At 49.6% G+C, this 12,639-nt stretch overlaps 2 protein-coding genes across 6 annotated transcripts in view; one reads left to right on the plus strand and one right to left on the minus strand.

The window, feature by feature from the left end:
• The window catches only part of SLC23A1 (solute carrier family 23 member 1), a 13,301-nt gene continuing 662 nt past the window's right edge, over positions 1 to 12,639 (plus strand). The window contains exons 1-15 of the mRNA XM_015239512.3: positions 1 to 154; positions 1,251 to 1,294; positions 1,950 to 2,084; positions 2,544 to 2,701; positions 3,441 to 3,529; positions 3,711 to 3,778; positions 3,946 to 4,127; positions 4,252 to 4,372; positions 4,621 to 4,777; positions 5,100 to 5,247; positions 5,788 to 5,893; positions 6,117 to 6,246; positions 6,345 to 6,488; positions 6,993 to 7,088; positions 9,516 to 9,782. Coding sequence (XP_015094998.2) covers positions 73 to 154; positions 1,251 to 1,294; positions 1,950 to 2,084; positions 2,544 to 2,701; positions 3,441 to 3,529; positions 3,711 to 3,778; positions 3,946 to 4,127; positions 4,252 to 4,372; positions 4,621 to 4,777; positions 5,100 to 5,247; positions 5,788 to 5,893; positions 6,117 to 6,246; positions 6,345 to 6,488; positions 6,993 to 7,088; positions 9,516 to 9,763 — 1,908 coding nt within the window. The 5' untranslated portion in view covers positions 1 to 72 and the 3' untranslated portion in view covers positions 9,764 to 9,782. The remainder of the gene's footprint in view (positions 155 to 1,250; positions 1,295 to 1,949; positions 2,085 to 2,543; positions 2,702 to 3,440; positions 3,530 to 3,710; positions 3,779 to 3,945; positions 4,128 to 4,251; positions 4,373 to 4,620; positions 4,778 to 5,099; positions 5,248 to 5,787; positions 5,894 to 6,116; positions 6,247 to 6,344; positions 6,489 to 6,992; positions 7,089 to 9,515; positions 9,783 to 12,639) is intronic.
• PAIP2 (poly(A) binding protein interacting protein 2) overlaps positions 11,452 to 12,639 on the minus strand; it is a 20,267-nt gene continuing 19,079 nt past the window's right edge. For all 5 annotated transcript variants that reach the window (XM_072956818.1, XM_006204574.4, XM_072956813.1 and 2 more), the window contains one exon: positions 11,452 to 12,471. In XM_072956818.1, coding sequence (XP_072812919.1) covers positions 12,415 to 12,471 — 57 coding nt within the window. In that variant the 3' untranslated portion in view covers positions 11,452 to 12,414. The remainder of the gene's footprint in view (positions 12,472 to 12,639) is intronic.

The raw sequence follows: 12,639 nt of genomic DNA on the forward strand, positions 1-12,639 counted from the left end.
GGGAGAAGAGAAGACAGGCAAACAGAAGAACGGGCTGGAGGCTGGACAGGCTGTTGGATTCAGAGCTGTGACATGAAGTTGCTACCCAGATGGACAGCGGTGATGACTGTGGGTCCTCCAGGCAGGGCCTGGCCGTGGGCACAGCGACCCAGAGGTAGGTGGACCCTAAGGGAGGCACAGAGGGAGCAGAACCAGGGAATTCAGGCCCAGCCCCCACCAGCACAGGAGCCTTAGCCCTCAGGCCCTCCCCAGTCCCCATCAGCCAGCTCCAGGCCCTATGATCAGTCTTGGATGGGCCTGCCTGGAAGGGAAGACAGGCTGGGCCCAGGGCTGGCTTAGTGTTTACAAAGGCCCCAAAACTTGTTTTGATCCTCTGCTGTTGCTGTTTTTAAATTTATAATGCTTTTGGAACCGAGAGCCCAGATTTTAATTTTCACTGGGTCTCACAGATTACGTAGCCGGTCCTGGCTGCGAGGGGAAGGGAATCCTTGTCCTGACACAGGGGACAGGCAAGGCCTGGCCAGCCTTGGCAGCTCCTTCTCCAGAGGCGCATCTGTTATGTGTGTTGGGGACCCTGATGGGTGAGTGGTGGTGGGGAGAGCCGCCTTTTTGACATTTAATGTACAAGTAACAGCCTGGGTTCAGGAGTTCAGGCCAACCTGAATATTCGGAATTGTCTTCTAAAATCTTGCTACCCATATGGCCTTGGTCAGATCATATCTTCTAAATCTGTTTCCTCAGCTGTAAAGGAGGTTAATTACACCCCGTGCCTGGGGTTAAACGTGACAGTGACACACATGTTGCTTGGCACACAGTCGTCCCTCAATAATGAGACAGGTTATGATGATGATAATGATTAACTTTTTATTAATAAGTGGGGAAAAGCCTCATTCATGGTGTGACATAGCAGATGCCCGTTTTCACTGCCTTTCCTGTCACCTCACCCAGGGCTTGGTAAACTTCCAAGACTGTCCACTCCTCACCCCTACTCTGGCCTTCTCTTAGAAAACGAGAACAGGGCCAGTGCCCAGGCTCAGGTGCGGGCAAGTAAGGGAGTGCTCAGGAGGTAAATGTAGCAGAGGCCTGAGTGGCCTTTTCCACTATGGCCAGAGTTAATACGTTACCTCAACCTGGGTCCTCCTTTCGCAATCAGAGCTAGAGATCTGGTTACAGATTTACTTTGAACAATGTCTGATATGTGGAGTAAAGTCCTCCTTGGCCCTCGTAAAGCCATCCCCTCTTCTCCTCAGGAACTGCTCACACCTGTGCCCCAAAGATGAAGGCCCGGACACAGGTGCTGGGGGATGAGTGGGAGCGGGGTGGGAGCAGGGTGGGGGCGGGGCAGGGTTGGGGGGCCTGTGCAGGCCTGCTCCCTGGGAGGGCAGAGACAAAGATTCTGATGAACTTGAAGAGTGACTGTCCCAGGCGGAACATGGCAATTGGGGGAGGGGGTGGGGTGGCAGTGGGGGTGAAGCAGCCTTCCACTTTGGGATTGGTTGACTCCAGGTTGGGGGCCAGCAGGGGCCTAGCCCACCACCCCTCTAGTGATACCCCAACGACCCACCACCCCTCTAGTGATACCCCAACGACCTCTAAGGGGCAGACTGTCTGTCCACAGTCTTCAGCCCTCTTGGCCTCCTCTCCTGGTGCCCCAGGCCTTCTGACTTTCGGGCCCATTCCCTTGGCTAGAATGCCCAGATCCTGAGGGCTCCAGGAGTCAGTACAGTGGACTCATCCCTGCACAAAGCAACATGAGGTGGGAGCCAGGCACCGCCAGTTAAGGGGTAGCTGGGTGGATCAGACTTGAGGGAGGGTGGGGACCCCAGGCTTGGACTCCATTCTGTGGAGCTGACCAGCCAGTCAGGCTACCTAATTGATTCTGAAGCGGAAGGGAATTTTCCAGTCTCCATCACTCCCCACCCTGAGTTATTGCTCTGTGCCGCCCCCAGCATGAGTCTGTGGGCTCAGCAGGGACCTCCACAAGGGACCCCACAGCGTCTCTGCCCACAGAGCCCAAGTTTGACATGTTGTACAAAATTGAGGACGTGCCGCCCTGGTACCTGTGCCTCCTGCTGGGCTTCCAGGTGAGCGTCTCCCCAGGGCCCTCCTACCCCACACTGCACAGTCCCCAGGATCCCAAATCCTTCTTTGGCCAACAAAGTTATCTTGGGTAACAGGAAGAGAAACCTAATGTTGACAGTAATGACTGTCACCAAGCTGGGGGTGGGGGGTGGGGAAGAGGCTCAATGGGGCCTGAAAGAGGATTAAGCTCCTGGGATGACGCATGACCTGTCAAGCGGAGTGCCGGTGACAGGGATGAGGGCCCATTCCACAGAAGCCACAGGAATAATGGGGGCAGATTAGTAACCCCCAGAGAGGTGAGCTCTGTGGGAATCCCTTTTGGGAGCTTTGGTCCTGGGTGGGCACGCTGCCCAGAGTGGCATGGGCTCAGGCCCACGGAGGCAGGCATGAGGACTGTGAGGGTTTCTTTGTTTCCCTGTGAGCCAGTGGGCCCTGCCTCACGCACTCTCCCCAAACCCCAGCATTACCTGACCTGCTTCAGTGGCACCATCGCTGTGCCCTTCCTCCTGGCTGAGGCGCTGTGTGTGGGCCGTGACCAGCACATGGTCAGTCAGCTCATTGGCACCATCTTCACCTGTGTGGGCATCACCACCCTCATCCAGACTACAGTGGGCATCCGGTGAGCAGCCTCACCCCGACTCAGACACACACACAGTGTTCCACAGAGCAGGAGCAGTCTCAGCACACCTTTGTGGGGCAAAAAAGGCTGTTGTCTGCACCCACCTGCTGCCCCTACTCCCAGGCCAGCCTTAGAGCCAGGCAGCTGGGCTCCTACCCTGGACCCCTGGCACTCCTCAAGGATGAGGAGTTTGTGGTTTAAGGGACTGTGCCCTAGCTAGGCTCTCCCCCAGTAAGCCTTACTCTGGGTGATCAGGATCACCTGCTCTCCTGCTTCCAGGGCCTGTGTGAGCCTCTTCAATGGTCTGGCCTCCTGGCAGCCCCCTGCCCCTGTGTGCACAGCCCTAAGCCTGGGTGGCCTAGGATAGTTGTGTGCTGGGAAGATAGAGGAAGGCTGTGAGTGGAGCTTGGATGAAGGAACTAAGCTGTCCACTTTCATGCATGTGGCCCTTCACGGTGCAGAAGCTGGTATTGAGAAGGAAAGAGGGCAGATTGTAGGCCAGAGGCTCCATTTGTTTTCTTCCTAAGTCCCTAAAATGTTATAGAGTCCTGCCTGGGGCCTCAGTGGCTTCCCTCTGCTCCCTCAGTGACTCACCCTTGCCCTTGTTCCTCTGTGTCTCTGTCCTTGTGTGTGATTCTTTTTCCTCTCTCTCTGCCCATCTCTCCCCATCTCCCTATCTCTGTGTCTCTGCTCGCCTATGTCCTGCCCCGCCCCTGCTGCTCTGTGTCTTTCCTTCCAGGTTGCCGCTGTTCCAGGCCAGTGCCTTTGCATTTCTTGTCCCAGCCAAAGCCATCCTGGCCCTGGAGAAATGGAAATGTCCCCAGGAAGGTGGGAACATATCTGGGGTCTGTACTGGAGAGGGGAGGCCCAGGATCCTGGAGGTCTGGGCAACTGTCCCGAGTCTAGACACCAGGGTCCAGATCCAGATCAGAGCTACATCTTTATTTCCTCTCTCTCTCTCTCTTCCCTGGCTCTGTGTGTGTGTGTGTGTTCCTGTCTCTGCCACCAGAGGAGATCTATGGTAACTGGAGTCTGCCCCTGAATACCTCTCATATCTGGCATCCACGGATAAGAGAGGTGGGTTTGTGTGTAGGATAGCAGAGACCTGGACCTGAGGATGGGGTTAGATGGGAGGGAGGGCCACAGCTGAAATGGGGGATGTGAGGATGTGATCCAGAAACTTTTTCTAATGTAGAGGTCATGGCCTTTACATAATGACTTATAGTTGATCTTTGCTCTTCCAGGTCCAGGGTGCAATCATGGTGTCCAGTATGGTGGAGGTGGTGATTGGGCTGATGGGGCTGCCTGGGGCTCTGCTCAGTTACATTGGGCCTCTTACAGTCACCCCCACTGTCTCCCTTATTGGTCTCTCTGTTTTCCAAGCTGCTGGCGACCGAGCTGGCTCACACTGGGGTATTTCAGCTTGGTGAGTGGGCTTGAGGCCTGATCCTTGCCCAGCCCCAGAACCCCTTTTTGTCCTGCCCCAGTAGCCCTGGACCCTGCCTCAGCCTGGCCTACCAGCCATTGCCTCTTTGTGCTTCTGCCCCCAGCACCATTCTCCTGATCGTCCTCTTCTCCCAATATCTGCGAAACCTCACCTTCCTGCTGCCTATCTACCGCTGGGGCAAGGGCCTCACTCTCTTCCGCATCCAGATCTTCAAGATGTTTCCCGTGAGGAGCTGACAGGCAGCTTGGGCTGGGACTGGGGCAGGGGCTGAACCCATGTCCAGGGCCAAGGTGGGAGGAAAGGGCCAGGGCAGGAGGGGAGTGAGGCAGAGCAGAGATGAGGTCCCAGCCAGGGATGGGGGCCAGGTACTGAGTTGGGGCTGGGGCTGGGGCTAGGGCTGAGGTAAGAGCTGGTTAGCCTGGACCAAGATGTCCTGGGCCCTCAGTGCACCCCTCATCCCCCCCTGCTTCAGATCGTGATGGCCATCATGACTGTGTGGCTGCTCTGCTATGTCCTGACCCTGACGGACGTGCTGCCCTCAGACCCCACAGCCTATGGCTTCCAGGCACGAACAGATGCCCGAGGGGACATAATGGCTATCGCACCCTGGATTCGCATCCCGTACCCCTGTGAGCAACCCCAGCTGGGCCCCTCTGCCTCCAGCTGAGGCCATCTGTGAGGCCCCTGGTGACCCCAATCCAGCTGATTACATAACAAGTATTGGCTGCACATTTATGATGTGCCAGGCAGTGGTGGTGTACTCAGATAAAGCCTCATTCCAGCTTCATGACTCTGAGTGATCCCAAATAAGCTCCCGCAACTGTACAGCTCCTCCTCCAGCCTGAGATCCTTTTACTTCTTCCCCGGCCCCACCCAGGACTGCCTAGACCCCTCCCTGAACTACCTAAAAGAGTGGATGCAGTGAGTGTTCCTATCTCCCTGTTGGCTCAGGTCAGTGGGGGCTTCCCACAGTGACTGCAGCTGCTGTTCTGGGAATGTTTAGTGCCACATTAGCAGGCATCATTGAGTCCATCGGAGATTACTACGCTTGTGCTCGCCTGGCTGGTGCGCCACCCCCTCCAGTTCATGCTATCAACAGGTATGCCCACTGCCGTCCCCAATATCTGATACCCTCAAGGGCCACTCAGGAAGCAAATGTAGGAACAGTGTTGAGTCCCAGAGGTGTGGAGTTGGGCACGTCACTGACACTTCAGACCTCATTCTCCTTACTTATGAAACGCAGATATGCTCTCATCACTCAGTCTGTGTTGCGAGTAGCTGAGGAGATAAGGAAGTCTGAGGGAAACTAGTCGTTGACAACTTTCCATGTGCCTAGCCCTTGATGCGCATTCTCTTATGCAATCCACTAATGACTCTGTAAGACAGATGCTCCTCATATCCTCATCTTCTAGATGAGGAAACTGAAGCCCAGAATCTCCTAAGGATTAGGTGCTAGGGCAGTGGGACTAGTGTTCAGACCTGAGCAGACTCAACTCTGGCCTGGAGTAGGGAGTACTATGGACAGATAGTTCCAGCTCAGATAGCTCACAGAAGGTGAGAAGTCTGGACAGGGCGATGGGAGGACACAAGCCAGGACGGAGCTTGGACCAAGGCCCTTCCGTTCTCCCTTTCCTTACAGGGGTATCTTTACCGAAGGCATCTGCTGCATTATCGCAGGGCTGTTGGGCACGGGCAACGGGTCTACCTCATCCAGCCCCAATATCGGTGTCCTGGGAATTACCAAGGTACTGAAGCAAGCCAGAGCAGCACAAAGCTCCGCCCTCATTCCTTGTGCTGCAGGCGCCACCCCAAAGCTGTCCCTGCATTGGCTTAGTCCTAGCCTGTCTTTGAGAGGCCCAGTGCTGCATCCAGCCCGGCTCTTATAACAGGCCCCGCCCGCCCCTCTCACGTCTAACGTTGTCCAGCCTCGCCCCCTGAGCCTAGCCCTGCCTCCTGGCTCACTGGCAGGTGGGCAGCCGGCGTGTGGTGCAGTACGGTGCAGGCATCATGCTGGTCCTGGGCACCATTGGCAAGTTCACAGCTCTCTTCGCCTCTCTCCCTGACCCCATCCTGGGGGGCATGTTCTGCACCCTCTTCGGTGAGTGAAGTGTGTGGGCCTGGGGAGGTGGCGCTGTCGTGGTGTGGTGGAGCCCACAGGCCTGCGCGTGGCCTCCAGCGGTTCTCCTGTGCCCTCAGGCATGATTACGGCTGTGGGGCTGTCCAACTTACAGTTCGTGGACATGAATTCCTCCCGCAACCTCTTCGTGCTTGGATTTTCCATGTTCTTCGGGCTCATGCTGCCCAATTACCTGGAGTCCAACCCGGATGCCATCAACACAGGTGCCTCCATGTTTCACGGAGGGGGAGGTGTGGTCAGCTCGACTCTGAGCATAGTCTCCTCCCTCAAAGGCTCTACACAGCATGAGCCACAAATCCTGCCCAAGTCTGGATGTTAATCAGCAGCTGAGAGGCTAAATTAACAGCTGTCCTTTACTCAAGACACTTTCTGTGGACAGGTAATGAGCTTTACACGTGCTCATTTAATTTTCACAGTGGTTGTGTGAGATATACTATAATCATCTCCATATTCCAGATGAGGAAAATGAGGCTCAAAGATGTTAAAAGATTTGTCACAAGACAATAAATAGCACCCAACAAAACTGGGATTTGAACTCAAGGATGGGAGAGGCAGAGGTGTATAATCCTGAAAGTCAAGGTTTTGTAATGTTCCATCTCCATGCCTGCTTAAGGAAGTCTGCAGGCTGCACAAGTGGGGAGAAAGTCTCTGAGCTCTGTTCTCCAGATGGGGCTGTGACATCCATTGGTCCTTGGCCTATTCCACAGGCATTCCTGAAGTGGACCAGATTCTGACTGTGCTGCTAACCACGGAGATGTTCGTGGGTGGGTGCCTTGCTTTCATACTGGACAACACAGTGCCAGGTATGGATCAGCTATGGGAGGGAAGCATAGAACTAGGTTGGACCCATATGCATTCCAGCAGATGTCTCTTAAGCTGGAGCTGTGGCCAAGTCAGATGCAACACAGGCCCTGTGGTAGAGTGCTCGCTGGCTGGAGGGAGAGACTACCAGCTAAACAGAGGCAAATACTTGCCTCTTGGTCTTGAATAGGGTGTGGCTAGGAAAGTCATTCCAGGGCCCCACGAATTGTTTCCTTTCCACTTCTTGACAGCCATTGGTTAGAGGGGTACCTTTCTTTGTTAAAGTAGGACAGATACAAATATAGCATCAGAATGTTGGCAAAACCCACTTCGTATTTGCCAGTGACCTGTCATGCTGGCTAGTAGAACCCCTAACATTTCTCTTTGGTATCAGGGCTTTTTGCAGGGATCATGAAGGATACTTTGTGGGGTCCCTGAGAATCTTCATGGCCCATATATATGTGCACAGTAAATGTATGAAAACTAAATGTCACCAGATGCTCTAACTAGTAACAAGAATAGTTAACATTTACCAAACATCTATGGGTCAGGCATGAAGCTAAGGTCTCATTTCATCTTCAAAAACTATCTTGTGAGGCAGAGACAACACCATTTTACACGAGGAAACAGACTCACTGAATGTCACATCATTTTCTGATTTAAAACATTGCAAGTCAGGGATTTTAACAAAGTCCATCTGATGCAGTTACTCCAAGGCCTGTGTTGCAACCCCTCCACTATACTGCCTCTGCTACAGAGTTTCAGGGTAACTGTAACAGGGAGAGCTCTGTGGAGACAGCGGTTAGATGGCATCAATCCAGAAAGATGAGATGGGAGTAGCTCTCCGTTCTCTGCCACCTATCAGCCTGAACATAGTTGCAGGCCCCGCTGGCTTCCCTCTCTCTGAAGGCACAAGTGTCTATTTAGAGCACAGGAATCAGAGGCTGGCTGTGCACAGCTGGTGGGTTGAAGTTTGGGCAGGGAAGGGACAGGGCTCCCTGGCACTTTCAAGATCTTAGCGTCAGATGAGGGAGTACTTGGTAGCAGCTATCCCTTGGATGGGTGGTATCCTGATCATGTTACTTCCCCCTTAGCCATCTAGAGGAAGATGGGGTGGGGCCTGGAGCAGTCCATCTTGTAGACAGGAGACAGGGAAGTGGCAACTTCAATGCCTAGGGACTCCAGGGAGATGGAGGGCATCTGGGTGGGCAGCTGTACAGAGGGGTTTGTGATTTGGGCAGGTGGATTTAGCTACCGAATTGTTAACATCATCAGAGTGCCTGAGTTCCTCATATCCCTATCCTTCAACCAAACGGCCCATCAGCAACCATGCCTGCCAAGAATCATTGTATGTATTATGCTACATAATCTTCTACAGTCCTTCAGTGTGCATTGGTAAGGAATTTTAAGCTCAAGAGTGGTTAAATCACTTGCCTAAGGTCACACATCCTTAATTCAAATCCAGCTCAGAATCCAGTCCTCAACCCTGGAATCACACAGCTTTCTTGTGTAGCACGGACACACTTGGGCTGATGGACCACTTTGCATTTACTCTTCCTTTTTTCCCAACCCACAGACCAACCTAAGGGGCAGTCAGTTTAGTTCAGCAATTACTACTGAAGGCTACCAGCATGGCCCCAAGTTATACTGAGTTAAAAACAAAAAAAAGCCTAAGTCAACAAGAATGGAAGTAAAACTGGGTTTAAAGCAGTTTAGAATAAGGTGAATGAGCCTAGGCTGGAGTCATCTGGAGGGCTTCCTGGATGATTCTGGATGGGGTCAAAGAGGGTGGGATTTGAAGAAGCAGAGAAGGCACTGCAGGTAGGGATGTGAAGGATAGGGGAGGGAGCTCTAGACTGGCTGTTGTGCCCCGTAGGGGAAGGGGAAGGGGAAGGGGATCAGACACCTCAGTTCCATGCCACAGCTACAGATCTTCCCCCTCCACTATTCCCACCCATGCTCTCTGTGCAGCCAGGCCCAGCTCAAATGTACCTCTTCCAGATAGTCTTCCCCAAGGACCTCAGCTCTCCCTTCTGATATTTTGGGACATACAATCCCATATTCAAGATGTAGGTTAACAATTACTTGACCTTTTTGCCTGCCTTCATTATATAATTTTGTATACTAGTGCTTATACACCTCTCACAGGTGTGTTTCAAAGATATTAGATAATGAAATTAAAGCACTTAGCATGTACTGGCATACTGTAAACACGCAATAAATACTGTTTATGTATAACCAGTATCCTTTAAAAAGGTTCCTTAGAGGCTTGGCCCAGTTAGGAGCTGAGAGATCATGGACTCAACTTTGAGACTCAGAAAAATAATCAAGACACTCAATGCCAGTCCAGACTTCAGGACTAGGTTATGGGAAGGGGAGGTAGCAGGGGGCTGCTGGCCTTGGTAAGTGATCCTACTGTCCTCTTCCAGGGAGCCCAGAAGAACGAGGTCTGATACAGTGGAAAGCTGGGGCCCATGCCAACAGTGAGATTTCTACCAGCCTCAAGAGCTATGACTTTCCCATTGGGATGAACAAAGTAAAAAGAACTGCCTTTCTGAAATACATTCCTATCTGCCCAGTCTTCAAAGGATTTTCTTCAAGGTCAGAAGACCAGCTTCCAGTTCCAGAAGGTTCCCCAGAAAATACAGAAACTGGGTCTGTGTGCACCAAGGTCTGAAAAATTACTCCCAGGAAAGGTAGGATGTTTAGTCTATGGCTTTTGTGGGAGGGTTGAAAGATCACAACATTCTTACATTTGAGCTAAAGAAAAACTCTTGTTTCCATTTTTGTGACCTATTTAAATGTTTTCAATGGGAAGGCAGGCTGGGTAAAAAGTTAATATATGTATTTGGGATGGAACTCCTTAGCCATTTTATAGTGAGTAGAACTTTCCAACAGGTGTGGGCCATTAACCTTGTAAGAAGTTCCCAGTATGCCAAAATATTGATCCCTTCAGCCTTTGGGTATCTGGGCTGACACTGGGTCAACTAGAGCCCATGAACCTGAACTCCAGCCACTAGCAGCCTCATCCTTGTACTCCAGATGATCAGTTACACTTTATGACATGGAAAAGGTTGAGAAGTAACTGACATAGCACAAGAATAGGAAAAATTCTCTTCAAGGATTAAGGATATTAAGTTGCCTTAATACTTACCCTAAAGTATTGGCCCTGATGGGGTGATCGTGTGTGTGAAGGGCTTAAAAAAATCAAAGTGGTTTTAATGTGCATGTTCCCTCAGACAGACAAGTTTCAACAAAGTGAGAGCTTAGCTTAGATGACTCAATAATAATAGTAACAGTCACTTAAATAGAACTTTCTATGTGCTAGGAATTGTCTTAAGTACTTGATGTATATTAACTAATCACACAATCCTGAGATAGTTATCAGTATCATTTTAATGAGGTGGAAACTAAGGCACAAATGTTAAGTGACTTGCCTACAATCACTGGATTCACACCTAGGAAGTTTGGTCAGCCTTTGCTCTTAATCATTAGGTTACAGTAAATGACTCTCTAATTCAAGTTTATAATCTCCAATTATATTGCACTATGATAATTTGGCAGTATGTGGAAATGAAGTCATCTGCCCCTGTCTAGGCTCAGAGAAAGATCTGTAAGCCTCATACACTTGGCAGCCTGCTGTGCCACTTGTGGTACTGAGCTGTTATAGAAAACAGAGGTGACTGGTTGTATTATGGCTTTGAAAAGAACAAGAGCTAAGCAGGATCATCTCCGGTTCAGAGTCTTAAAAAAAACCTACCCGTTAGGGAGAATGTGAACCAGAACTGACTACATGGCCTTCATAATCTTGAGCCCACCAAATGTAACAAAAGCAGAGGATGTTATCAGTGACTGAGTAGGGCTGTGAGGCAGAACTGTATGTGTAACCAGGAAATTTTAAGTTGGCTGACAGACTGTCCCAAATAAAGACTAGCCACAAACATGTAAATCAGCTTGTGAGGGGGAAAAAGGGGAAGGTACAGGTGAATCAAAATAGCAAACCAGTCCAATCAGACCAGCAATGGCTTGTGAAGGGCAGAAGCCAACAGAGGTTATACCAGAGTAAGGTTACCATTATACTGGCCAGCTGAAAAGTTTCTGAACATGTATATATATACAACTGTCCTGACACTGTGGCCTGAAGCGATCAAGGTGGGCTTCAGAAGGGGATATGGGGTTATTTTTCTGCTGCATTTTGGACAGATCCTTGCATAACAAATTACTCGACACTAATGGAATCGAATATAAAGCCTGCTCTCTCAGCAAATCTTGCCAGCAGGGTGGTCCTGAGGGACTGAGCCCATACTAAAGTGAGTATCGCCACTGGACAGCCTATATCCAGCACCAATGAACACAACCATCAGCTCAGTTCTACTATTATTTATTTTTTTAAATATTTTTGAAAAAATATAATTTTTTTACAATATTTTCAACTTAAACACTATTCACACTGAACACATATGGCAGCTTAACCTACCAAAATATGAATTTTAAGAAGCCAAAACTGTTCTAGCTTTGTTAAAAGAAAAGTTGTGCTGCAGACTATTGTAGTGATGATTAACAAAGCAAGGAAAAGCACCACTCCAATCATGTTACAATTTCTTTGTTCAGCTGGATTATGGGTTGGTCAAATGTTAGACTTAACACAGGTACAGTTATGATGCAGTGACTCCTTAGAAGTGGATGCAATTCTCAGATCACAGTTTCTCAGATGTAACATTAGGAGAATTCACTATTTCTTACATGATAACACACCATAAAAGCCAGGACTTAGGTTCACTACCTTGTAACCCCAGTAACCAAAGACATACTTGTCTATAATGAATTATTTCAAATTAACTAACAAGCTTTCTTCAGAAAAAGGACATTTCTTTTTGAAGGGAACAAATGCAAATTTAAGTCTGACTGAGAAATTCCCTTAACAACTAGAACTTAATTTAAATTTACTCATTAAAAAAAAAAAGTTTAGACACTAACAAGTATTAGTTAACCCTAAGGGAACCAGTTTAGTCTCAAAAAGGACAATTCACTAAGATTCAGCAGTCATTAAACTGGTGCTTTGTCATGACTTGACTGGTGCTTCTTTCCTCGCTGTCTTCACATCAAGCCATGGGGCCAATTCTATTTTCAGTAAATGTTTGACAGCTTTTTACTTAATAACAGTCTCAGCACTTTTATTAAGCATGCAAGACTAACAAAACTTTGGCAATGCATAAGTGTAACACAGTGACAAGAGAGAGCTTTTACAATTAAGTCTTCTAATACTGCCTTCACAGTGTGGAAATTGTGCTACATCCACCAAAAGAGGGCCCCATCTACTCAAATATTTTAGTACTTCACCCCAGGAACAAACTCCTTTGCATTTGGATTCAGATTGCTCTTGACCTGGAAAATAAGTACATAAAAAAACAAGTTCATTAAGAGATGGCTTCAGATACTCAGAAGCATTCAACCGAGATCCACATGCAAAAAACACCTTCCAAAAAGTACAAGACAAAAGCAAGAATTCAGATTGTTGAAGTCAAACTTAAATCAAAAAAATCTATAGCACAT

Source organism: Vicugna pacos, chromosome 3, assembly GCF_048564905.1.
Source record: "Vicugna pacos chromosome 3, VicPac4, whole genome shotgun sequence".
Lineage (NCBI taxonomy): Eukaryota > Metazoa > Chordata > Mammalia > Artiodactyla > Camelidae > Vicugna > Vicugna pacos.